General features: G+C 41.1%; 1 protein-coding gene across 1 annotated transcript in view; it reads left to right on the plus strand.

Moving 5' to 3' along the window:
• Positions 1 to 25,001, plus strand: part of LOC133507720 (band 4.1-like protein 1) — a 101,456-nt gene that overhangs the window by 38,195 nt on the left and 38,260 nt on the right. Inside the window, exons 2-12 of the mRNA XM_061833065.1 lie at positions 3,253 to 3,381; positions 3,967 to 4,134; positions 7,105 to 7,209; positions 15,313 to 15,355; positions 20,795 to 20,870; positions 21,140 to 21,358; positions 21,564 to 21,651; positions 21,744 to 21,896; positions 22,655 to 22,752; positions 23,170 to 23,345; positions 23,421 to 23,650. Coding sequence (XP_061689049.1) covers positions 3,343 to 3,381; positions 3,967 to 4,134; positions 7,105 to 7,209; positions 15,313 to 15,355; positions 20,795 to 20,870; positions 21,140 to 21,358; positions 21,564 to 21,651; positions 21,744 to 21,896; positions 22,655 to 22,752; positions 23,170 to 23,345; positions 23,421 to 23,650 — 1,395 coding nt within the window. The 5' untranslated portion in view covers positions 3,253 to 3,342. The remainder of the gene's footprint in view (positions 1 to 3,252; positions 3,382 to 3,966; positions 4,135 to 7,104; positions 7,210 to 15,312; positions 15,356 to 20,794; positions 20,871 to 21,139; positions 21,359 to 21,563; positions 21,652 to 21,743; positions 21,897 to 22,654; positions 22,753 to 23,169; positions 23,346 to 23,420; positions 23,651 to 25,001) is intronic.

Genomic DNA, 25,001 nt, shown 5'->3' on the forward strand with positions numbered 1-25,001 from the left:
GAGATAGAGTGAGAAGTTTGGTTATCAAGGAGGGGCTCAGTATCAAGCCACTGCTCCTCTGCATTGTGAGGAGCCAGATGAGGTGGCTGGGGCATTTGATCCGGATGCCCCCCGGACGCTGCCGTGGTGAGGTGTTCTGTGGATGTCCCACCGGAACAAAAACCCCGGGGACCACCCAAGACACATTGGAGAGACATAGTCTAGATAGTGTCTCTCGACTACCCTGGGAATGCCTCAGGATCCTTCCAGAAGAGCTGGAGGAAGTGGCTGGGGAAAGGTAAGTCTGGGTATCCCTGCTGAAGCTCCTTCCCCCACGACCCAACTCAGAAAAATGGTAGAAAATGAATGGATGGATAGATGGATGTTACTACAAATGTCTGTTAATTCATTTTTCCATATCGATATCAAAAGGCGGCATGGTGGAGCAGCTGTAGAGCATTGGCCTCACAATTCGGAGGTTCAAATCCTGTCTCCTCTTGTGGTGGAATTTGCTTGTTCGCCCCATGCCTGCGAGGGGTTTCTTTAGGCACTCTGGTTTCCTCCGACATCCCAAAAACATGCATTATTTAGGTGTGATTGTGAGTGCGATTGTTGTCTGTCCCCGTGTGCCCTGCAATTGCCTGGCAACCAGTTCAAGGTATCCCCTGCCTCCTGCCCAATGACAGCTGGAATTAGCTTGACCATTCCCATAACCCTTGTCAGGATAAGCGACTCAGAAAATGGATGGATGGATAGATTTTAAATGAGAATTGCTTGTGGCACATAGAATTCTGTACTTGCTTGAACATGTTTAAAGCAAGGTAACAGAGAGTAAATTAGTTTTTAGTTCTTTGTTATTTTATGTTCATTATTTTCATGTTATGGCTTGTACATTGACAAAGTTTTTCTTGGGCGGTGGTGGTGGTTGGGGTGGGCATCTTCCACATACTGAAAGACAGATTCAAAGTACGGTGGGCCAAAAGTCAAGTTGTGATTGCCTCATTGATGGTTGCGGAGGACAATGAAAAAGACTAGCCCCGAGCCACACAAAGCACAGGGGACAAATGCAGGCAAGATAGCCGCAAAACTGTGGACTAAATTTCCCATGGGAAGGGTGTTCACTATATAAACAAGTGGAACCGATTGGATAATACATTGGGTCTCATACTTTATGTAGTAAAGGCAAACTGGCAGTTTTTTGACGATATTTAAGTGAAGCCAACTCTATCTATTGCTTGGGCCCATATGTATTAAAGCGATTGATAACCACTAAACTAATGAAGGACCATATTCATTTATCCAATTGTTAAATGTCTTTATTGTAATGCTGCCCAGGCATCACTTCAGTGTGATCCAATTAAAATTCTGGTTTATATGTGCTAATAAATAATGGGTTATAGCATGGAGAGAGTAGCAAATGAGGGGAAAGGAAGGTTGTCACATGCTCTTAACCTCGTTTAAAAAGGCCAAAAGGATCTCTGGCTCGTTGAATTTGGTTTACGGTCTTAGTATGCCAGTGCCGACTGGTCATGTTCCCATCTTAATCGTCAGCGATCACAACTCACAATCGCCACAAATCCCCAAAAGTTTTGTTGCTGAATTTTTGGGATTAGAAGGGCATTGACTGGATCACGAGCAAGGTCCTAAACTGTTGTCTCAAGTTTTTTATAACACACTTATTTGAATGAAAAACTTTCCAATATGTATATTGAGCAGGCAGCACGGTGGCTCAGCTGGTAAAGCATTGGCCTCACAGTTCTGAAGTCCCGGGTTCAATCCGAGACACGCCTGTGTGGAGTTTATGTGTTCTCTCCGTGTCTGTGTGGGTTTTCTCCAACCAATCCGATTTCCTCCCACATTCCCAAAACATGCAACATTAATTGGATACTCTAAATTGCCCTTACGTGTGATTGTGAGTGCGACTGTTTGTCTCAATGTGCCCTGCGATTGGCTGGCAACCAGTTCAGGGTGTACCCTGCTTCCTGCCCGTTGACAGTTGGGTTAGGCTCCAGCACCCCCCGCGACCCTCGTGAGGATAAGCGGTGAAGAAAATGGATGGATGGATATATCGAGCACTGTTAACAGAGGGTTAACGTAAATGTTTTCTAAGGTCTGTTTTACTTTCCTGAGAAATGTAGGGACTATGTATAAAATGACACCATTTGAGGAGAACTCAACTATTGATCAGAAGGTGAATCATTTATTGTTTTTGCATCCCACGTGAATTAAAAGCACGGCCTTACAACCTTGTACAACTTTTAATTCAGTGATATTCAACAAGAACACATTAAACATCCCCAGTGTGGGGGATGTTGAACAGTACAGCATAATGCACATCTTTATTTTTCTGTCTTGTGCAATAAAATGCACACTCACCTCCATCCATCTTCAACACCGCTTATCCTGGTTAGGGTCACAGGGTGCTGGAGCCTATCCCAGCTAAATTTGGGCAAAAGGCAGACCACATCCTGAACTGGTCGCAACTTAGTCACAGGGTCCATATATAGACACCGTCTCTGAGTGAGAACTGAATCCACACTCCCTGCACCAAAGTCAGGCGAGTGTACCACTTCACCATCACCCACAACAGCTCATGAAATATTACATACACATACAGTTCAGCCAGAAACTTGTGTAGGTATGTGTGTTTTGACGAACACTAAGAAAATTCAATTCAATGATTATAGTAACAGGATTTATGATGGTTGCCAGTATCATCACAATATTTATAAAGGACATTGTCTGTGTTTTGTAACATTACATTAGTCCAGATTACTTCATTCACTCAAGTCATGATTTACGTTTGTAGTTTTGTTTATTTGGTTTGTGTGCCTTGTTTCATTTGTCCATTTTTGTTTATTTTGGTCTCCGTCTTTCTTCCAGTCAGTCTCAGATTATTTCCAAATGTCTTATGTGCTCTTACCCTGTTGCCTTATCTATGTTTTGCCTGTATATAAACCCTGAAAACAAACTGCTCAGCATGATAACAAATGTAAAAAAAACAAAACAAATTTTTTCACACATACTTCAGGGGTAACATACATATCACAGATGAATATAGTAGCAACAATAATTTAAAAATGCGATTATTACAAAACTGTTTATTATATACTGTAGTTCACGAAGCACTTCTTCCTGAAGATGATTTGGTGATCATGCTTGTATACAAAATGAACAAACAAACAAGGTTATTAATATTTCTGGGGCAACATTTTTTTCTCATGTTCTTTGATGCTTTCAGAAAATATTTGTTATTGGCTTGTTTGCCCTCAGGTTTGTGTCTTTACCGAAGTAACAGAGGTGTGTGCTGGGTGTCCAAGACAAGCCAGGAATCCTCCCAGACAGTAGGGAGAAGGGCCACATATGCAGGAGCCAATATTGGATGGCAAGATGCCAAAACAGGTGGGGTTACCCTTCAGATTTAAAACAATCAAACAAATAAAAACAGCAACAACAATAAACAAGAACTCTTCAAATGAATGTCAAAAACTAACATGGAGATACTCATTATACGTATATGTTTTGTTGTACACAACAATAATAAATCATGCATCCAGCCATTTCCTGAGCTGCTTATCCTCACAAGGGTCACGGGAGTGGTGGAGCCTATCCTAGCTAACATCGGGGAGGAGGTTGGGTACCCTCTAAATTGGTTGCCAGCCAATCGCAGGGCGCATAGAGACCAACAACAGTCACACTCACAATAACACTTAGGAGCAATTTAGGTTCTCCAATTCATGCACTTTTTTGGGATGTGGGAGGAAACTGGAGTACCCGGAGAAAACCCACGCAGGCACATAGAGAACATACAAACTCCACACAGGTGAGGCTGGGATTTGAACCCCGGTCCTCAGAACTCCGAGGCCAATGCTCTAACCAGCTGTCCCACCGTGCTGCACAATAAGAATTCGATCTATGATATAACATTATAAGAGTGTTGTTAGACTGATCTTTCTGATTTGTCTGCTTACTTTTATACCACTTAAGGAGCAGAATTCCAAGCCTTTGGATGAGCAGAAAGAGAATGATGACACACCTGAGAAGACATCCCCAAACAAAAACCTCAAATCACCACAGAAAGGCTCCAAAAGACATAAAACAACACAGTTTAAAGTAACACTGCTGGATTTGTCGGATTACAAAGGAGAAATTGAGGTATGCATTACAGAAAAAATACAAATGTGAACACGTAATAATTACCCTTAACATGATCTGTTCAACCACTTTCTTCTTTTTAGTGGTCTCTGTGGAAAGTTTATTGTTGTATAACAATGCATAGTGTGGATGAGGGAATAAAAAAAGAAAATGACATGCTGATAGCTCATACGGTGTGAGTTGTAATACATGTTGCCTGAACACACTGATTTTTGCATATTGAAAACTGTTTCCATGCATTTGTTTGTTGCTTTATTCCAGAAGTCTGAAATGACATTCATCATCTACTGGGAAGGGTAGTGAATGTACAAGAAATCATCCAAATAAATTCTAGTTTTGACTGTTAATGAGGTGTATTTGTAAATACTAGTAGAATATCAGGTCCAAGTATGTAATGCTGCTTTGAAGTCATACTATTTATTTATGTGAAACTGCTATTGTTTTGTTCTAAAGACAAATGAGATCATGGACTAGGCTTACAGTTCCAAACCATTCAATGCCAAAATGAATTAGCTTGACTAATAATATGGATTAAATAAATGAGGCCCAGTATTTTCTCAAGCTGCCACGTGTGCATAAAAATGCTGCTTCTTGCTTTTTGGCAGGAAGAGAACATCAGGAAGAACATCAGGAATGCAACACATTCATCACCTTTTTCCTTCAGCACAATGAAAACATTCAGAAATACTTTTGGCTCCTGTCAACACAGCAGCAGTCGTTTGCATTATGCTAATGAATGCCCTTGTGTCTTGGGGGTGTAAATATTTTCTAGTCCTCACAAAAGGGCATGTTCAGAGATGCAAGAGTACATGCCTGTCTTAAGTGGTATGGTGATTCAATTCGCAAATGTTCCACAATCATATATTATCTAGTGTAAAATATCCTGGGACAGAGTTCTTTTAAAACTAATCGATCAGTAAGGTCTCCAATATGTTGATCAGTTGTCCAGCAAAAACAGGGGTCTTCAACTACATGCCATCCATGCATCTATCCATCCATTTCAGTTTGCTTATTGGAGGTCTGATCACAGGGGCAGCAGCAAAAGCACATAAACCCAGGCTTTCCTCTCTCCGGCCACTTTATCCAGGTCTTTCAAGGTGTTCCCAGGCCATCCGAGAGACAGTCCCTCCAGAGTGTTCTGGGTCATCCCCTGGACCTCATCCCAATGAGTTATGCCCAGGTTTGATTGACCAAGGATGCAGCCAGGGGCCATCCTAACCACATGCCAGAGCAACCTCATTTCATTCCTCTCAATGCAGAGGAGTATTGGCTCGACTCTGAGCCCCTCTTGATAACCGGGCTTGTCACACTCTCTCAGGGAGAGCCCAGACACCCTGCGGAAGAAACTCATTTTAGCTGCTTGGAGCTGAAATCTTGTCCTTTTGGTTTCAGCTTGTGAGCATCGATGAGGCTAGGAGCAAAGATTGCCTGGTAAATCGAGAGCTTTGCCTTTCGACTCGGCGTCTTCCTCATAACAACAGATTTACTGATTCAGAGTCTGTATGACTGCAGATGCTGCACCGTTCTGCCTGTCGGTTTATTGCTTAATCATGAACTAAACCCCGAGATACTACTAAACTCTTCCACTTGGGGCAGGATCTCATCGCCGACCTGCAGAGAACACGCCACCCTTTTCCAACCAAGGACAATGGTCCTTATCCTTATCCTTGAAGATCCTACTGAAGGTGTAGAGCTGGTCCACTTTTCTATAGCTAGAACAAAAAACACTACTGTCACACTGAGTTTTGACTGACCCTCCTCTCCACTTTGATCCCCCTGTTGTTGAAGGACTCCCTTCGATGTTCCTTCATAAAAGGGTGACAACCACCCCACTCTGTCAATCCGGAGCCACTGTCCCAAATCTCCATGCAATGTTGCAGATGTATGCTAACCATTGTAACATGACTCTGAATAAAGGGTGCAAAATGGATGGATGGATGATTATTGTTGTACTTTGGGACCCATTGATGAAAAGTGCATTACAAAACTATATTATTATTATTAGCAATGTTTCTGCAGAAGTCAAGCCTAATAGCATAATTAAGCTAAAAGTGGCCAAAAGTGAATATAGGCCAATTTTAATTTCTTTATTATTTATTATTTTAAATTAGTTATTTAAAAGACGCAGTACACTGCAGTACTGTACAAACTTATTTTCATATTTTTTATCAAAATTAGAAACTTGTTCAATTGGAAGTAAGCCTCCTTTGTTTGGAAAGTGATTTTCTATTGTACTATACTTTGATGATGAGATCAAAGCTTCAAAAATAAGCACATTAATTTGAAATTTTACTTAATTGGACCAAATTCTACAGGTTGCCAATGGTGTTCACAGAAATGTGGGCAGGAGAATGTAACCTCAAAAGCCCATCTGACAAAGGCGTAACACTAAATTTCATAGACTACAGTGTTCCCATAGATATATTTGTATGAATTACATGATCTAGTATCAACTGTAATCAATTTTGCTTCCTCATAAACATCAAATATCACAAACATCTTGTTAACAGATAATACATACTCATATTGTGTCAGGAATGTTTTATTTTCTTCATCAGGCCCAGTCAAACATAACTTCTTTTCCCCATATTTATAATCAGTTTTTGAATTTTTGAAGTACTGGCATTCAACCCTAAGAAGATTTAATCTAGCTTCAGCCTTCTTCAGCACTCTCTCGTTATAATTTCAAAAAGGAAATGTTTTCTGTTGCTGGCTGTACTGCATGTTGTTTTCATCTACTGTTGACAAACATCTCTAATCTTTCCCTTTCTCTTTACTTTCAAGTGCCTAATGTGCAATGATTGAGGCACAAAAGCAAATGATTTATGTTTTATTGTCTCACATTCTGACAAATGCAAGTTTGCAAGACTTGCACACTGGATAATAATGTTGCCCATAGTAACATAACAGAGGACATCTGTTTTGTCTTTGGTGACATTTTACACATCCCTGTGCATTTTGTTTTTGCAGAAACACTCAAAAGGACAGACGGTCATAGACATGGTGTGTGAGCACCTCAACTTGCTGGAAAAGGACTATTTTGGCTTAACCTTTGCAGACACAGACACCCAAAAGGTCAGACGATTGCTCACCACGATATTATAGTCAGTGATTTGAATGTATAAACACCAAAAAAGCAATCAGTATTCCTCTCACGTGTTGGCTGCGTTGATTTTCTCCACTGTATGCTATTCATCACTAAAAGAAGAATAGCAAATGTAAATGCTTCCATGCAATGTCTGAAAATGTGTGCAGCTGGTGGAGAGATGAACATGCATTATAAAATGTTTGTAAGAAGCATAGATTACATTTTGCTAAACAAGTATTTATTGGAAGCAGAGTGGACTATCTATATCAGTTTTGACGAATAAAAGGGAAAACAGCTTATCACAAAATCAGAAAAAAGCCCACGTGGCCACTGCACCTACAGGAAAATGGAAGAAAACGTACTCAGTCCTCTTTTTTCAGTTAAAATAGCTTAGACTCAACATCAATTGTGGGGAATTGGTGGTAAGAAAATATTGCTGGGAGATGCTGTAATTCTGAACAAAAACAGGTGAAAAATCAGAGAAAATGAGACATCTCTTTCTGTGGCGTTACTCCCAGATCACATGTAGTTTCATCAACAACCTCCATTCATTCAGTTTCTACTGCTTATCCAAGGTCAGGTTGTAGCTTTAATAGGGACCCCCAGACTTCCCTTTTCCTAGCCATTTCATCCAGCTCTTCTGGGGGGATCTCGAGGCATTCCCAGGCTACCTGAGAAACAGTCTCTCCATTGTATCCTGGGCTATCCCCTGGGTCTCCTATTGGTAGGATGTCCCGGGAACACCTCAGCAGGGAGGCGCTCGGAAGACATCCGGATCAGGTGCCCCAGACACCTCATCTGGGTCCTCTCAATGCAGAGGAGCAGCAGCTCGGCATTGAGCCTTTCACGGATCTCAAAGGGAATAGCGGGACACCCTGCGGAGGAAACTCATTTTGGTGAGTTGTTTCTGGGATCCTGTTCTTTTGGTCCCACAGCTCGTGACCATAGGTGAGGATAGGAACATAGATTGACCAGTAAGGAGCTTTTCAACCACTTTGGTAACCTCAACCCTGGATTTTGGAGAGCCAGCCTCAGAGAATCCAGACTCTGCTTCCTCATGAGAAGGCGTATCAATGGAATTGAGGAGGAATGAGGTTTTCCCCACCAATTGATTCACGTTGTTCCAAGTTGAGGTCAGCAGTGCCCCATCATCATTCATATCAAATGCAGGAGCACTTTTGGTACTGGCAAAAGCGGCATACATGAAAGGAAATATGTAATTGATGCAATTTTTCAGAGATTTCCAAGTCAGCTTTTATGCCCTTTAAAAAAAGAAATACACTCTTTACAAAAGAGCCCACCAATGAATTCAGTGTTGAGCAGTACACTTCAGATGTGGACCTTCGGTGGAGACTTAAGAGATCTCATCAATCTCTTGATTTCACCATCATCACGTCACATTTTGACAAAATAAAACTTAAAAACACTATAATTATGCATAACATTGCAGAGCATCTCTATACAATGTACTGTTATATCATATGGAGCTGTCCACAATCAATATTTATTAATATCACAACAAAAACATAAAAAAGACATTTATAGATCATAAAATCCATCCTCCTTTGTTTATTTCAAAGGGCTAACTCGTTAGAATACTGAATTCTCAGAGCCCGTTAGTTGTCGGGCTGCTCCGAAAGCACCAAATAAATTCTTTTCTGGGTTGAAACAAGCCAGCTAGCAACAGTTTTGGTCAAACTATCCTCAAAATGTCCAGTTATTGTTTAAAAGTCCACAGTGAATTTGAATTTTTAGTCTCCAACACCAAGTCAATTTGTCGTTTGTTACTCATTGTGCAAATTGCTGTTGACTTTTTATCTCGAAATAACCAAATAGAGGACAGACAAATGCCTCTGTGACTGCCTTGTTTGGTGAACCCGATCAACATGCCATTGCTAAGAGTGTGTAGATGTCATGGGTGAGGATCCCTGATTCTGAACCCCTGGCGAGATTACATTGATATGACAACACACAGAAGCTGACATATATATATATATATATATATATATATATATATATATATATGGTGGCGCAGCTGTTGAGCGCGTTGGCCTCACAGTTCTGAGAACCAGGGTTCCAATCCCGGCCCCACCTGTGTGCCACATTCCAAAAACATGCAACATTAATTGGACACTCTAAATTTCCCCTAGGTGTGATTGTCAGTGTGACAGTTGTCTGTCTCTATGTGCCCTGCGATTGGTGGCAACCAGTTCATTCTTGTACCCTGCCCACTGCCCGATGACAACTGTGATAGGCTCCAGCACTCCTGAGACCTCATGAGGATAAGCAGCTCAGAAAATGGATGGATGGATAGAGAGAGAGGGAAAAAGAGAGCGACTACTGCAAAACAAGGCATCTAATGTAATAACGATAATAGATTGTTGGAAATAAATTAATACATACAATTAATTAATAATTGACAAAATAACTGAATATTGAAATAAATAGATTCATTTAAATAAAATAAATTCATTTTCTTCCTGTGTCCATCTACTGAGGTTTTATCTTGTCTGATTCTTGCAAATCTTTGCATTTTAAACACAACTCTCTGGCTGATTTAGAATTACATAATTGTCACCACAGTTAGCTGAGGGGACCTCACTGTCTGTCATTTTGACTCATTCGTAGGTTAGAGGTTTTGATAGACGTTAGCCTCCTCCAAGTCAGGTATGTGATTGCTCAACAGGCCACATGGGATGAGCATTCCTTTTGATGACAGAAAATATGACTAAGACAAGCCCCTCTTTAATCTGGAGTACTTCTAGCACTTCACTGTCATCAACATAAAGACATCCTGACGGCTCAGTTGTTGTGAACGTGAGGCATATAATACATGATTATTGATGGTTTGGGTGCCTTGCCCAATTGGGCAAGCAAATGTTTTATACTGAAGGAAATAAAAAAATTATCAAACCAAATCAGGAAAAAAAACATCAAATGAAATGTTGAAATTCCAGATCAGAGTAATAGCTGTAATATCCTGCTCGATGGTGAACACATATCAACACATTCATTTTCTGAGCCGCTTATCCTCAAAAGGGTCATGGGAGTGCTGTAACCTATCCCAGCTAGGAAGTAGGGTACATCCTGAACTGGTTGCCAGCCAATTGGAGGGCACAGTTGTGCCACCGTGCAGCCCATATGAACATATACTTAAGTAAAAAGTATTTTACCTTTATTTATTCAAAAGAAACTCATTGTGTTCATTCTCCGATTCTTTCATATTGAAGGTCACTTATATAACATAAACAGTAATCTTACATGAGCAGAGCTTGAAATAAAGATCTGGAAATATTTAAAATTTTACATTTTCTTTCTTTTATTATTCTTTCCAGAGCCAGTATCTTTATAAAGAAATCCAAGTCACCTAATTATTTCAGATCCAAGTACAGTGAATAGTGAAGTGGGGGATAGGAACCAAAGGGTGAATATTTGCAAATAATTAACGCCCCCACTTACCCCTGCCCAAAAACAGTATTTTTATATAGACATCACAACATGGTGGGGATTCACTTACAATGGACATGATCATAAAGCATAAACACCATGCTTCTAGAATGTACACAATCATGAACCCATGCTACATCCAACATTATATTCAATAGTTAAATAAGATTCAATCGGGAAAAAAAATGGTTAATGCTCATTAGTAGTAGTGTTAGGCATAAAGTGTGGCCTTTACAGTTGCCAGCCCCAATTATTTGTGACTTTTGCTCTCCAAGTTTTTTTAAAAAATGTACAGTAATTTCAGAATTGCAGACCTCTTAAATTCTCTTCTAGATAGAGGAGATTCCACATTAGACATGGCAATTTACAATGTGTGCACAAAAGTTATGTGCACACTAAGTTCCAACATTTTCAAATGTTTGTGAGTTGTGCTATAAAGTACCTTTAAAACACACTTTCAGCATGTATGCTCACATGCGTTTCAGTGTGTATGTGTCAGGTTCACCAATCAGACATTGATTAAACAGGACAAAAAAGGAAGCAAAGACACCACTTCAAGTCTTGCGAGGTGAGAGGAGAGGAACTGTCTCGTACAATTCACCACTGCACTCTCTGATTATCCTCTCATCAGCACCTCTATTTATTTAGTTTTAAGACACCCCTTATTTACATGGATGTTACAAAAAGGAGATGGCAAGCAAAACAGTTGGAAACAAGGTGTACATGTTTGTTCATGTGCGTGTGCACGTGTGGAAGATTGCTGAATACATGTGTGGTCATCATTTCTTTAACAGGCAGCAGTTCTAACAGTTCTGATGATTACATGTTTTTGTTCTTGCTATCTCCTGCTAGGAGGCTGCCACATTATCTAGAGCAGAGCAAAGCATTTCTTTATTGGAAGCAGATGTATGATAATTATGATCACAATTATTCCTACATTTCCCCCCTGTTTATCCTACATTTGCTACCGCAGCTAGAGCAGAGCAAACCATTCTTCATTGCAGGCAGAGCAAAGCATTCTTCATTCCAGGCAGAGCAGTAACTGAATTGGAGCGGAGCAAAGCATTTCTTCATTGCAGGCAGGAACAGTTACTGAATTGGAGCAGAGCAAAGTATTTCTTCATTGCAGTCAGAAGCAGTTACTTAATACGATTTACAATTATTTATACATTATCCTCGTGTTTATCGTACATTTGCTCAAATCCTTAAATCATCTAATAGATCACCCTTTCGGCTTACACTCGGAGGAAAATATAGCACTAATTACTTGTAATCTTCTGGATCAGAGAACAGGTCTGGAAGAGAAGTCATAACGTCATCGTCGTGGTCAACAATATCACTGTCATTACCCTGTTGTGCCAATAGTGTATATATTTCTGCCCATTTTGAATTTGTCGGGGCAATAGCAGTGGTTATAAGTTGGTTAAGTGATGCCTTTATGCAGGGATTTCAACAACATCCACACAATGAAAGAATAGGTGCAAACAGCGATAGAAACTAGGACAGAGAACACCAAATTTTTAGATTTGCCAAACTTTTTTTTTTTTTCCACCACTCAGACCAGGCTGATGTGTTTACACCAGAGTGCTCCTTCATCTTGTGGTTCAGGGTGCGGAGGCCTTGAATGGCCGTTGTGAGTGACCCATCAGATGATGTGATATTTGGAATAAACAACACTGGTCACCGAACATTGAGTATTCGCCACCCTTCTCAGCCAGCAGCATGTTGACCGCTATGTGGTTCTGGAACTTCATGAGTGAGGTTGCAGCTGGTTGTTCCGTTATGGCAATAAAGCCTGCTTCCGTATAATTACCTAGTTTCTGTTCATTGTAATGTATGTAGTTGATTCTGTCAACGTTTTTATTCAGAGTTATTCATAACAAGATGGAGTCCCATCCTTCAGCAATCTTGTTAACCAACTTATACTCATCTGGTACGCCGTTGGGATGGCATTTGCATCAATGTATGTCGGATCTCCATCTTTCCAAGAGGACCTTTGGATTCGGAAGAACCCAAGGGGAGGTCCAAAGATGGATGCGGCCAATTGTATATCCTCTGCTTTAGTTGGAAACACAGTCACAGATAAGAGCAGTGATACCAGTGCACACGTTCCTGCTGCATTTATTAGTGTGTCATACAACTTTTGACCAACACACCACCACCACACATCGCTGCATGGGAGCAGTGGGGCAGTTTGCAGATGGATATCATGACATAAGCTACCATATGATGGCACTCATTAGGGAGTGAGGAACATTTTATATTTGTAATCAGAAGAAGCTTACATTGCCCCATATACTGCCTGTATATGCAGGTCCTTAATGACGATGTTATACACACTTCCATCGAAACTAAAATGATCACACCACAGCAAACAGAGGAGTATAAATAGCAAATAATCAAACATAAAAGAAAGATTCAAGAAATAATTGACAAAAAACAGGCACTTTGAAGTGCCACTGACACCAAAATATACATTTTAGAATCGGTATTTTTATAAAAAAAACTACATGCAATATTAGTCACTTTGATGCTAATACGAGTCGGAAAAAGTGAGCTGGCAGTGTTGCAAAACTATAACTCGACATCCCAGTAGCGGCCATATTGTCTGTGATGTCATGTGGCGTCTTGTGCAGGCATCACACTGGGGCAACACGCTGTGCCAAATGCAAAGGCAGATTTCGGACTTTTCCGATGCACCTTCTGAGACTAAAGCTCTTTTTGAGGAAGAGAACATCTTAGAAGCAAATGAAGCAACCGGGGGTATTTAACGTATTGTTTTGAGCCATATTTAAACGAAACGTGGATCACTTTTAACTAACACTCTAACGCCAGCACTAACGGCGACCCACGTGCATCGACACATTGAGAACACCTGACTTACGGACTTTATTAAGTTATTATGATTCAGATGTTTGGTTACATTCTGAGAGAAGGATTATGTCGTCTGATGGGGATTTCTAGAAGGTTCCTATAAGGACGAGGATGACTGTCGAAGGAGCTTTTTATCAATGCTGCTCTTTTTGGACAAGTACACATGTACACGGATGCCACACTGCCTTTTTGACATTTCCGGAATATTCACTGGAAATAACATTCGCCTATTTGGAACATTGGATTCGACTATGGTGACTATACGTTGATTGGCTAGTTAGCACGTGTTACACGCTACTTAACTGTCTTTGTACTTCTATTTTCTTCTTGTTTTGTGTTGTATTGTGTGTGATTAAATTGTCTTAAACACAATACAAGTGCTTTGTTATATTTTACTGGTTTGACCAAGAGAATTTATTCTAAATTCACACATAAAATAATGCTATAAACTGTGAGACAAATTAGTCATACTCCAACTATTTTTTTTAAATACAGCACACCTACCTGTCATTTGGAACCCACAAAGCTTTTGTCTGTTGCACCTGTGTAATCCATTTTTCACAACTAATTAGGTCTTTTGGAAACATGTGAAGAGTAAATCCAGCAACACAACGAGCCGGCATTTTGCCTAACACACAGATAAAACAGGTAATTTCTCGCTAGTAAAAGTGGTAAAGACACTCGACTCTACTGTTGTAGGTGTCCGGCTTCTTGTTCAACTCAAAACACTTGACAAAATTTTCATGGCAGCAGATGAAAAAATCAATATACGGCAACATTCTGACGTGCTGTGAACAAATGGATGATTCTATTCCGCCTGTTTTCCTTTGGTCAACAACATACTAGATTTCATGTGTTAGGTGTCAGTGGCACTTTAAACACTATTTACAACCTCCCAGCATGCCTTATGACACTAACGAGGTCTTTAGTGGCATAGGTATATTAATACTGCACGCATTATTTGCAGATTTATCTTATTCACAGAGGTGTAAGGAACGTAACCAGCACAATTATTGGGGACCACCGTACTAGCCCAAATAACACACTAGCACAAACTGATATGACAACACATATGGGCACACAAAAATGCGTCCAAGTATTTATTACTTTAAGTGATAAAACGGATCTCTTTAGCATATCTGAATAATAAAAAATGTTACGGAATAAATGCAAATTTTAACTCACAGTTGACAACACAGTTAGCTGCATTGGGAAAATACAGAAAAGCAATTTTCAGGTTCCCCTTTGAATGTGCATGAAGTATATTTAAGGACAGCCACCAAAAGATGACATCTCAGATGCAAATACGAAACGTTATTATTGAATTTAACTTAAAAAACACAAAGATTCTAATCAATGGAGCCAAAGTCATACTGAAACTCCTTTGGCCTTAGCACAAAAACAGCTCAAGTCGACATTTTAAGCAAATAACAGAGGCTAGGCTAGGATAGGCCCCGATGAGCTCTTCTAATTGTCAAATAGTAAATTGCACCACGGCTGACAATTTAGCTCACTCTATTATCAAACACAAAATGAGCAGCAGGGTCAAAATCGCTCATTTTGCCACACAATGACGAACCAAATGGTTTCATCAAATCTTTTCTGCACATTTAACAGCTCAGTAGTGGAGGACTCCCATTATTTATTTAAACATATGGAGAGGCTTTCATTAGGGATAGGAATGGCAATTAAATTGAAATGTGACAGCAGTGTTTGCAACTGCCATATTCCCTGTCCGCCCTGGATGAATCCCACCTTCTGTCTTGCAGAACTGGGTGGACCCCTCCAAGGAGATGAAGAAACAGATCCGCAGTGAGTATCTCATCCAGGAAGACAGGACAAGACCTATTTCTCTCTTTAAGACAAGCTTCAGTACATAATTTGTTTACAATTTAATGCAATACAATTGACCGTCATGATTTCATCTGTATAATTTATACTCAAAGGTCTCAATACTTAGGCATATTTGTACAATGTAATCGAATATAATTCAAAGGCTAAATAAGAATGTTGCGCAGTTTTTATTCCAATCACAGTCAACTGATAAGACATCTCATGAAAGGTGCTGCATAAACCAGCCTGCAAGAGGAAAAAACTATAGATAGTTTGCCAAACTAGCACTGTAGGTTGAGTAAAACTGTTACTGTATGTGGCATTTCTTACATTACGAGTTGAAGTGAACATTAAAGGATTTACATTAATCTGCAAAAATAAGATGATTTCGACTTGGTAACAATTAAAACCTGGTTCAAATCATTTTCATTTCCTTTCCATTTTGTGTGTAATATACATTTTCACAAGATTGATGTTTTACTGAGTTCTACTGTTTTCATTCAGTATAGGCATTGGACATTTAATTATCTGGCTAAATATGTTTTATTGTTCTAATGTATGCCCTCATCTAGAGTTTGACAGTTTGGTCATATAGTTCTTTGGCCACTATGGAGAGGAGCAGTTGAATTTGACAGGACGAACATTTGCTCATAAAAGTCGGTTTACGCCAAACAATTTGTCCCACCACTTCTGAAACGCTGGCTACATCTTGGTAAATAGTGTGTCCGGTTTATTTTCCAATGTCAAAGGGCACTAAATCAACTCTCAATCTCAGAAAAAATCAATTTGGATTAACATAATTGACTGAAGTCTTACCGCTTTATGTGAGGGCACTGCTTGTACTCCAAAGCAGTAGAATGGACAGAGAGATAATTATTGACATGCCCACTGAGTAAAAACAAGTGTTTTCGCAAGTGTTCATTTATACACATCCATCAAGTTACAAGTTTTTGCACTGTTACTCTTGGCTTTTGTTATGCTGAATGTAATAATACATACCGTTGCTGCATCGGAAGCTGTATAGTCTATCAACATCACGTTTAGCACATGCAACCGAACAATTAGTAATAGCATATTTTTAAAAAAAAATATTCAGGTAGTGCACAGGTGAGCGTGCACACTGAACATCATGAAAGAGCACAGAGATGATCACCGTGTGTTTTCTTAATTTTGCGGGTGGGTGGTGAGATGGTATACAGGGCTTGAGTTGTGTTGTCCTTCACAAACAACTCATTCAAAAGAAGAAACCTTTTGACAGAAGCGGAAGACTCGAGTTACTCGAGTTGCCAACTTTAGGACTTGCTTGTTCCAAACCTATGAAAGGCTTGAGGTGCTTGGCATAAACCTGGCAACCCTGCCACCAGCCCACTTTGAGAAGAGGGCTGAGCTTCCTCATTGAGCAAGTATCACGGTAGGAATGCCAAAAAATATTACATTTGAATTCATCAGTGATCTTTTTTATTAAAAAGGGAGGAAGACAAGAGCGACATGCAAGGTACGCAACTCCAATATAAGATATCATCATTAACGAGGTTTACATTGACCCGTCAGACACAGCTAGGTTAGCTTCATAGTAGTTTACGTCACTCATAGTCGATCAATCAATAACAAAACTTCAAGTAATCCATGTATTTGTATTGAGAATACAGTGTATAGTGGATCTGGAAACTATAGCTGCCGAAGTGGTTATCCTCATTGTCGTAAGTCTACCATACCAGACGTGGCTTTTCCACCGCAAAAACGGGGGAAGCAAAATGGACTAAATTTCAGAAAGGTACATCCTACCAAAAGGGAACAAAAGTTAATCCGTTTCATATACCCTTTTACATGCACACTCTTATATTCAGGACACAGACTGTCACCCAAACTAGATTATTAATTCGAGAGACCGGACTTCGATGGTTTGGACATGTTCAGAGGCGAGAGAGTGAGTATATTGGTAGAAGGGTGCTGAGGATGGAGCTGCCAGGCAAAACAGCGAGAGGAAGACCAAAGAAGAGGTTGATGGATGTTGTGAGGGAGGACATGACGACAGTGGGTGTTAGAGAGGAGGATGCATGAGATAGGATTAGATGGTAGAAATGACACGCTGTGGCGACCCCTAATGGGACAAGCCAAAAGAAAAAGAAAAAGAAGAAGACTATCACCAAAACTAGCGACCTCCATGGTCGCTAAGGGAGCTGTCAGTCTGGTTTCGGGAGAATCGATACATTTTTGGTTCACAAAACACTTGTTCTATTCCGACTTCTAACATGAAATTGTGCCTTTTGAATGATTCGAGACTTGGCACAGTGCATCGTGTAGAACCTCAAGTCCATGTGTGTTCCAGTTTGGAGGGAATGTGACGAGAATAAAGTGTTTTTGATGGGAAATGAAAGTTTAAAGATCTTTTTTTTTCATTTTTATCAGTGTGAAACATATATACGGTTAGTATTTGATGAATTATGATGTTATCTTTCATAATAACTAATTATCTTGGTAATCTGTTACATTTTGGACCGTATGAGGTGAATAAATAATACCCTATATGCAGTGCCACTGGTGCTGAGAAGGAACATGGCTGCTCGAGGTGGTCCTGAACGAAGATGAGTGATAAAAAGGAAATGTTATAAACTGCGTTCAGGTCAATCTTTGCAGTCACAGAAACTTCCAAATATTAAGGAAGTCTACTTTTTGCTTAGTTTTCATTGGCAAATTTAGGGGAAATTACACATGTAACCCATTTCTTGATTGGTTTCAAATAATATTTCATAAAAGGACGGGATAATTTATCATCTGATGTGTTAATGAATGACCTGAAAAAGGTTAAAACACAGGAACTCACAGAATACTCATTTGATAGCATTAAACAGGCTGGGACCAATTTTTCATGTTTTTGGAAAAAAACACAAATGGACACCTACATTGAGGGATGCTGTCAAGCTGAATAAGGAATCCTATTGGGAATTTCTGGCCTGTGGGAATCCCGAGGCAGCTGATAGATACCGGCTGGCCAAACGGAATGCAGCTTCGGTTGTTGCTGAGGAAAAAACCTTGGGAGGAGTTCAGTGAAGCCATGGAGAAAGACTTCAGGACGGCATCAAGGAAATTCTTGTCCACCGTCCGGCGTCTCATGATGGGGAAGCAGTGCACCGTCAACACTGTGTATAATGGGGATGGGCTCTGCTGACCTCAACTTTGGATGTTTTGAGTCGTGGGAGAATACTTCGAAGACCTCCTCAATTCCAACAACACGCCTTCCCACGAGGAAGCTGAGGTGGTTAAAAAGCTCCTTGGTTGCAGGCCCCCGGGGGTGGATGAGATTCACCTGGGGTTCCTAAAGGCTCTGGATGCTGTGGGGCTGTCCTGGTTGACATGCCTCTGCAACATCGTCTGGACATCGGGGACAGTGCCTCTGGATTGGCTGACTGGGGTGGTGGTCCCCCTTTTGAAGAAGGGTGACCGAAGGGTCTATTCCAACTATTGAGGGATCACACTACTCAGCCTTGATGGTAAAGTCTAATCTGGAGTAGTGGAGAGAAGGGTCCGTCGGGAAATCAAGTCTCGGACTCAGGAGGAGCAATGTGGTTTTCCTCCTGGCCATGGAACAGTGGACCAGCTCTACACCGTCGGCAGGATTTTCGAGGGTGCATGGGGTTCGCCCAACCAGTCTACATGTGTTTTGTGGACTTGGAGAAGGTATTCGACTGTGTGCCTTGGGGAGTCCTGTGTTTTTTTTTCTCGGGAGTATGGGGTACCGTAGCCCCTGATATGAGCTGTTCGGTCCGTACGACGGCTGTCAGAATTTGGTCTACATTGCCGGCAATAAGTTGGACTCGTGAGGTGAGAGTTGGACTCCGCCAAGGCTGCCCTTTGTCACCGATTTTGTTCATAACTGTTATGGACAGAATTTCTAGGCGCAGCTGAGGTGTAGAGGGTGTCCAGTTTGGTGGCCTCAGCATCGCATCTCTGCTCTTTGCAGATGATGTGGTTCTGTTGGCTTCATCAGGCCGTGATCTCCAGCTCTCACTGGAGCGATTCGCAGCCGAGTGTGAAGCGGCCGGGTTGAGAATCAGCACTTCCAAATCGGAGACTATAGTCCTCAGTCGGAAAAGGGTGGGGTGCCCTCTCCAGGTCGGGGATGAGATCCTTCCCCAAGTGGAGCAGTTCAAGTATCTTGGGGTCTTGTTGACGAGTGAGGAAAGAATGGAGCGGGAGATAGATAGACAAATTGGTGCAGCGTTTGCACTGATGCAGACTTTGTATTGGTCCATCGTGGTAAAGAGGAAGCTAAGTCCAAAGGCGAAGCTCTCAATTTACCAGTTGATCTACGTTCCTACCCTCACCTATGGTCGTGACCAAAAGAACAAGATCCCGGATACAAGCACCCGAAATGAGTTTCCTCTGCAGGGTGTCCGGGCTCTCCCTTAGAGATAGGGTGAGAAGCTTGGTCATTCGGCAGGGACTAAGTGTCAAGCCACTATTTCTCCACATTAAGAGGAGCCAGATGAGATGGCTGGGGAATCTGATTCGGATGCCTCCTGGATGCCTCCCTGGTGAGGTATTCCGGGCATGTCCCACCAGAAAGAGACCACGAGGATGATCCAGGACATGCTGGAGAGACTATGTCTCTCGGCTGGCTTGGGAATGCCTCGGGATCCCTCCGGAACAGCTGGAAGAAGTGGCTGGGGAAAGGGAAGTCTGGGAATCCCTGCTGAAGCTACTTCCACCGTGACCCGACCCAGAAAAGCGGTAGATGATGGATGGATTGAACAACAATGGTATGATATGGGGGTGGCACGGTGGATCAGCTGGTAAAGCGTTGGCCTCACAGTTCTGAGGACCTGGGTTCAATCCCGGCCCCACCTGTGTGGAGTTTGTATGTTCTTCCCCTGGCTACGTGGGTTTTCTCCGGGCACTCTGGTTTCCTCCCACATCCCAAAAATATGCAACATTAATTGGACATTCTAAATTGCCACTAGGTGTGATTGTGAGTGTGGCTGTAACACTAACCCTGTTTTTCTCCCATTAACTTGTAGAATAAAGACAGGTAATAAGTAAAGTAAATACAATAAGGACAAACACAAAGAAAGGGAGAAACTTAGATTGAACTATAAGAGTCAGAGCTAAAATTTGGAGCGCGATTGGGTTTTTAAAATGGGTAATTCACCATTGTTGAACAAGTTATTCAGTGGAAATATGCAGGGCGCAGAAAATGTTGACACATACTACAGTACAGGCTATATGCATCCTTGGCAAAGCTCTTTGTGCTTTACAGTATAGTGAGTAATCTTTGTCGGTTGAGGTTGAATTTCAGCTCTTTTATTGGCTCTAATTATATCATGCAGAGAGATATGACAGGAAAAAGTACATTTGTTATTTCTTTCTAGGACAGACATGACAGCAATGATCTTTCAGCTTTCATCTTTTTTTCTGCAGACAGTCCATGGCACTTTACCTTCGCTGTCAAGTTCTACCCACCAGACCCCTCCCAGCTCACTGAGGATATTACCAGGTAGAGTGTTACATACGTTAATACAAGGAGAAACTGCATGACCGTTATGCTAATAGTTTGCTAAATATTGGTGTTTCTATAGAAGTACTGTAACACTTTCACCCGATGTCAAAGGAAACCAAATCCCTCATTGCTTTATAAGGATTAGGACTGGAATGCTACTAACGGGAGAGGATTTACTGTCCTAACTACACGTTGGAGCTTGCCTTTCCTCAGCCTTGTTTGAGTGCCAAAGCCCTCGTCTCTTCCCCTTTTTTCTCATCTGACAGATACTACCTGTGTCTGCAGCTGAGGGATGACATGTTGTCAGGTCGACTGCCTTGCTCGTTTGTAACTCATGCCCTCCTGGGCTCCTATATGGTCCAGGCTGAGCTCGGCGACTATGATCATGATGACCACACACTGGACTACGTCAGTGATTTCCATTTTGCTCCCAATCAGACTCGTGAGTTGGAGGAGAGAGTCATGGAGCTCCATCAAAACCACAAGTACAACTTGACACGCCATTGATAAAGCTCACTTCAGTTTATCAAACTTGAATAATTTACGCTGTGTTTTTTTCTCAAGGAGTTTGGGATTTTGGTTTGAATGATAAATGAACATGTAGTTCTGCTCCCAATGTGCAAGAAAAGTGATTTGAAAATTAAGACGGTGATGCCTGTTGATGTTGGTTACAGATTTTTCTACCCACAGGGGTATGACTCCAGCGGAGGCTGAAATTAACTTTTTGGAGAATGCTAAGAAATTGTCCATGTATGGGGTGGACCTGCACCATGCTAAGGTTGGATGCATGAATTGATAAATAGTTAAGTTTTTCAAATGCTTATGGCTAGTTCCCATTTTTCCTTTTTGTTGACTCATTTTACCGTGCAGGATTCAGAAGGGATTGACATAATGCTGGGTGTCTGTGCCAATGGCCTGCTGGTATATCGTGATCGGTTGAGGATCAACCGTTTTGCTTGGCCCAAGATCCTTAAGATCTCCTATAAAAGGAGCAACTTTTATATTAAGATAAGACCAGGAGAGGTAAGAAGAATAATTAGTACTTGAGTTGCAACATAATAAAGACAATTTGCCACCATCTAAAAATAATGGCCCAATAAAGAGTAGTTGTAAAATATTTTGCTTCAGAAGAACGTGAGAGAAAAAGCCGTCCATGATGATACCAACATTTTAATAAAGTATACATGTTGATGATAGCTAAGTAGCAATATATATATGTACAGCTTGACATTATTCTGCTATACTCTTGAAATAGTGTGCCTAAAAGTCCAGAGATGTCTCAAGATGAAATCTATTGTACTTAATGCACTCCTTTGCCTGGTTTACATTCTGACCCTCCCCAGCATGTAAGACAGTGCTATAGCTTATTCTCCATCCGGAAAATCACTTTTTTAGGTTGTATGAGCCAGGCCCAGTTGAGTGACAGCCACACAGTGAGCCTGTGATTTAGCCAAATAAAGACCCCCTTCAAGAGAGCTACTGCAGCTGCAGCCATGAAAACCTTTCCCACAAGTCCTAAACACGGGATGGTTTTAATACATTTATTTTTCCCAATGATGCAGAAGGCATTCTGTGCTGTTAAACGGGACAGCAGTTTATCGAATCTACAAGATTGTTCCTGATTTCAGTGTCAAGGAATCTTGTCAAATCAAATATGAGCACTAACAAAATGTTTTTATTCAAAGCGAAACAAAACAAAACAAACAAAAAAAAAAATTCCCATCTTAGAACCCCAAGTGTTTAACTTCCACTAACCTTGGACTTTTTGTTTGCCCCTCCAGTATGAGCAATTTGAAAGCACTATTGGTTTTAAGCTACCTAACCACAGGGCTGCCAAAAGGCTGTGGAAAGTCTGCATTGAGCATCACACCTTCTTTCGGTAAGAATCAATTTGCTTTTGTCCTGACTGGTTCAGCCAAATACTGTATAGGCAAATCAAACATTTTCATTTGTACTGCTGTATCCTTAAATGCAAATGCTTTTTATAATTGTCTGTCAGTTTATGCAGTGGTTTCTTTAAAGGTTCTTCAAGTTCCAGTCATTGTAATTCATATGAAGAAAATCAGAATGAGATGAGTTATGAAGATGTAGAGCAGGTAGACCGGAAGGTCACTGACAATTTTTTTTAACCTTCTCCTCAATGCCAGCTCTAAACCACAGGGGACATAGAAAGAAGATGCTCTAGGGAAATGTTAAAATGGTTTAGCCCAGTAACTGATACAAACCAGTTGTAATCTTTAAAATCAAATGTCCCTTCAGTTGTCTTTTTGAAAATAAAAAATGTTTGCTTTCATAGGTTGGTTTCTCCAGAGCCTCCTCCCAAGGGCTTCTTGGTGATGGGCTCAAAATTTCGATACAGCGGAAGAACGCAGGCTCAAACCAGACAGGCCAGCGCCCTCATAGACCGACCCGCTCCTCACTTTGAGCGGTCCACTAGCAAGAGGCATCTGCTCTCCAGAAGTTTAGATGGCGGTAAGAGGATCATCCCATGTTCTGCATGCTAAGAATGTTATCTTGTTGAGGTAAATCCGTTCTGGTTACCAGCAGAATTTTCCCGGCCAGTTTCAGCCATCTGTGAGAATCACGACGGCCTCTTCGACCACAGCATCAGCGGACGACGTCGTCTTCAGAGCCCCTCTGCGGATGAGCAAGAAACCGAGCTGGAGCCCAGTTTGGAACAAGACGAGGACGATATGGACCAGGACGAGCGCCAAGAGATGGAAAGAGACAGCGGCCAGGACGGAAATGTCACTCCAAGCAAAAAGACAGAAATCATGGTAGCTCAGCATTCCTTTTCTGAATTCCCATCACATTTACAGGCTCTTCTCAGTCTGCTTGAAGTTGAAACAACAAAACACAACACAACACTACACAACACGACACACATAATGCTAGCTTTGCTAACTCTAACACCATCTACTGTAAGGGTGCCCAGACTTTTTTACCCCAAGATCTACTTCTCAAGCAGCCAGCCTCACGCGATCGACTGGGAGGGGGGGCTGACTTTTTTTTTTTTTTTTTTTTTTTTAGAATGACCAATGATGAAATAGAATGACCAAGTCACAAAGACCTATCCACTACAAAAATGCAAGACATATTTATTTTGAAGTATTTTGAGGATTCTTTATGTGTAAATGTATGTTTGTGTGCTTTGTATAACCGCATGGGCCAATATTGCACAACACAACATACTTAACTGAACTTTTTTTGTAACTATCCGAGTTCACGTTGATGATGACTAATCACCATATGAATGAAAATGCACACATGGGCTGTCACTCACATCAGTAGATTCATCCAACTGCAGTGAGAAACACTCACAATCTCCGATGTCCTTCCACATTTGCTTGGTTAAGTTCTCAGCCATCGCTTTACAGCGCTGTGTAACTGTACTCTTTGACAGCTGTGGAGCTTTTATTGAAGATAATATTTCCGCCTTATTTTTTAAAAATCAGAACAATGAGTCAGCTATGCCTCTTTTACTATCTTTCCTCTTGGAAAGACTTTTTGTTACTAAAGATTATGTGACAAACTCAGAACAATGCTTCGGTGGTGCCTTTCGCTGTCGAATTATGTTGTGTGAAAAGTGACTTTTGTCCAGTGTGACGGTCTGAGCGCTCCCAGTGCTGAAAGACCATCTTCAGGTTAATGCACATGTGCGTAGAATTTTTTGAATTTTTCTACATCCGTGCCAGTCTGAAACTTCCCCATCCATGCTTCTTCCGCGTGTTCATTTTCGTTCCGCTTCCGCGTGTTCATTTTCGCTTTGCTTCCATGTGTTCATTTTCGCTCCACGTGCATTTCGCTAAGGACGTCTCACAAAGCTGAACACAGCGAATGAAAGAATACAGAAACAAATGCGAACGTATTGTTTGTTATTTATCAATTGGGAAGCATGTTCCAGCATTGAATAAGAATCAACAGAGGATTGTTCAGGTGTGGGTTTGGGTGATATGACGCTTAGGTTCACTATCCCAAATGTGCCTTAATGACTGAGCCCGAACAATCCTCTGTTGATTCTTGTTTAATGCTGCAACCTGCTTTCCAGTTGATGAATAACAAACAATACGTTCGCATTTGTTTCTGTATTCTTTCAGTCACTGTGTTCAGCTTTGTGAGACGTCCATA

Source organism: Syngnathoides biaculeatus, chromosome 10 (assembly GCF_019802595.1).
Source record: "Syngnathoides biaculeatus isolate LvHL_M chromosome 10, ASM1980259v1, whole genome shotgun sequence".
Taxonomy (NCBI): Eukaryota; Metazoa; Chordata; class Actinopteri; order Syngnathiformes; family Syngnathidae; genus Syngnathoides; species Syngnathoides biaculeatus.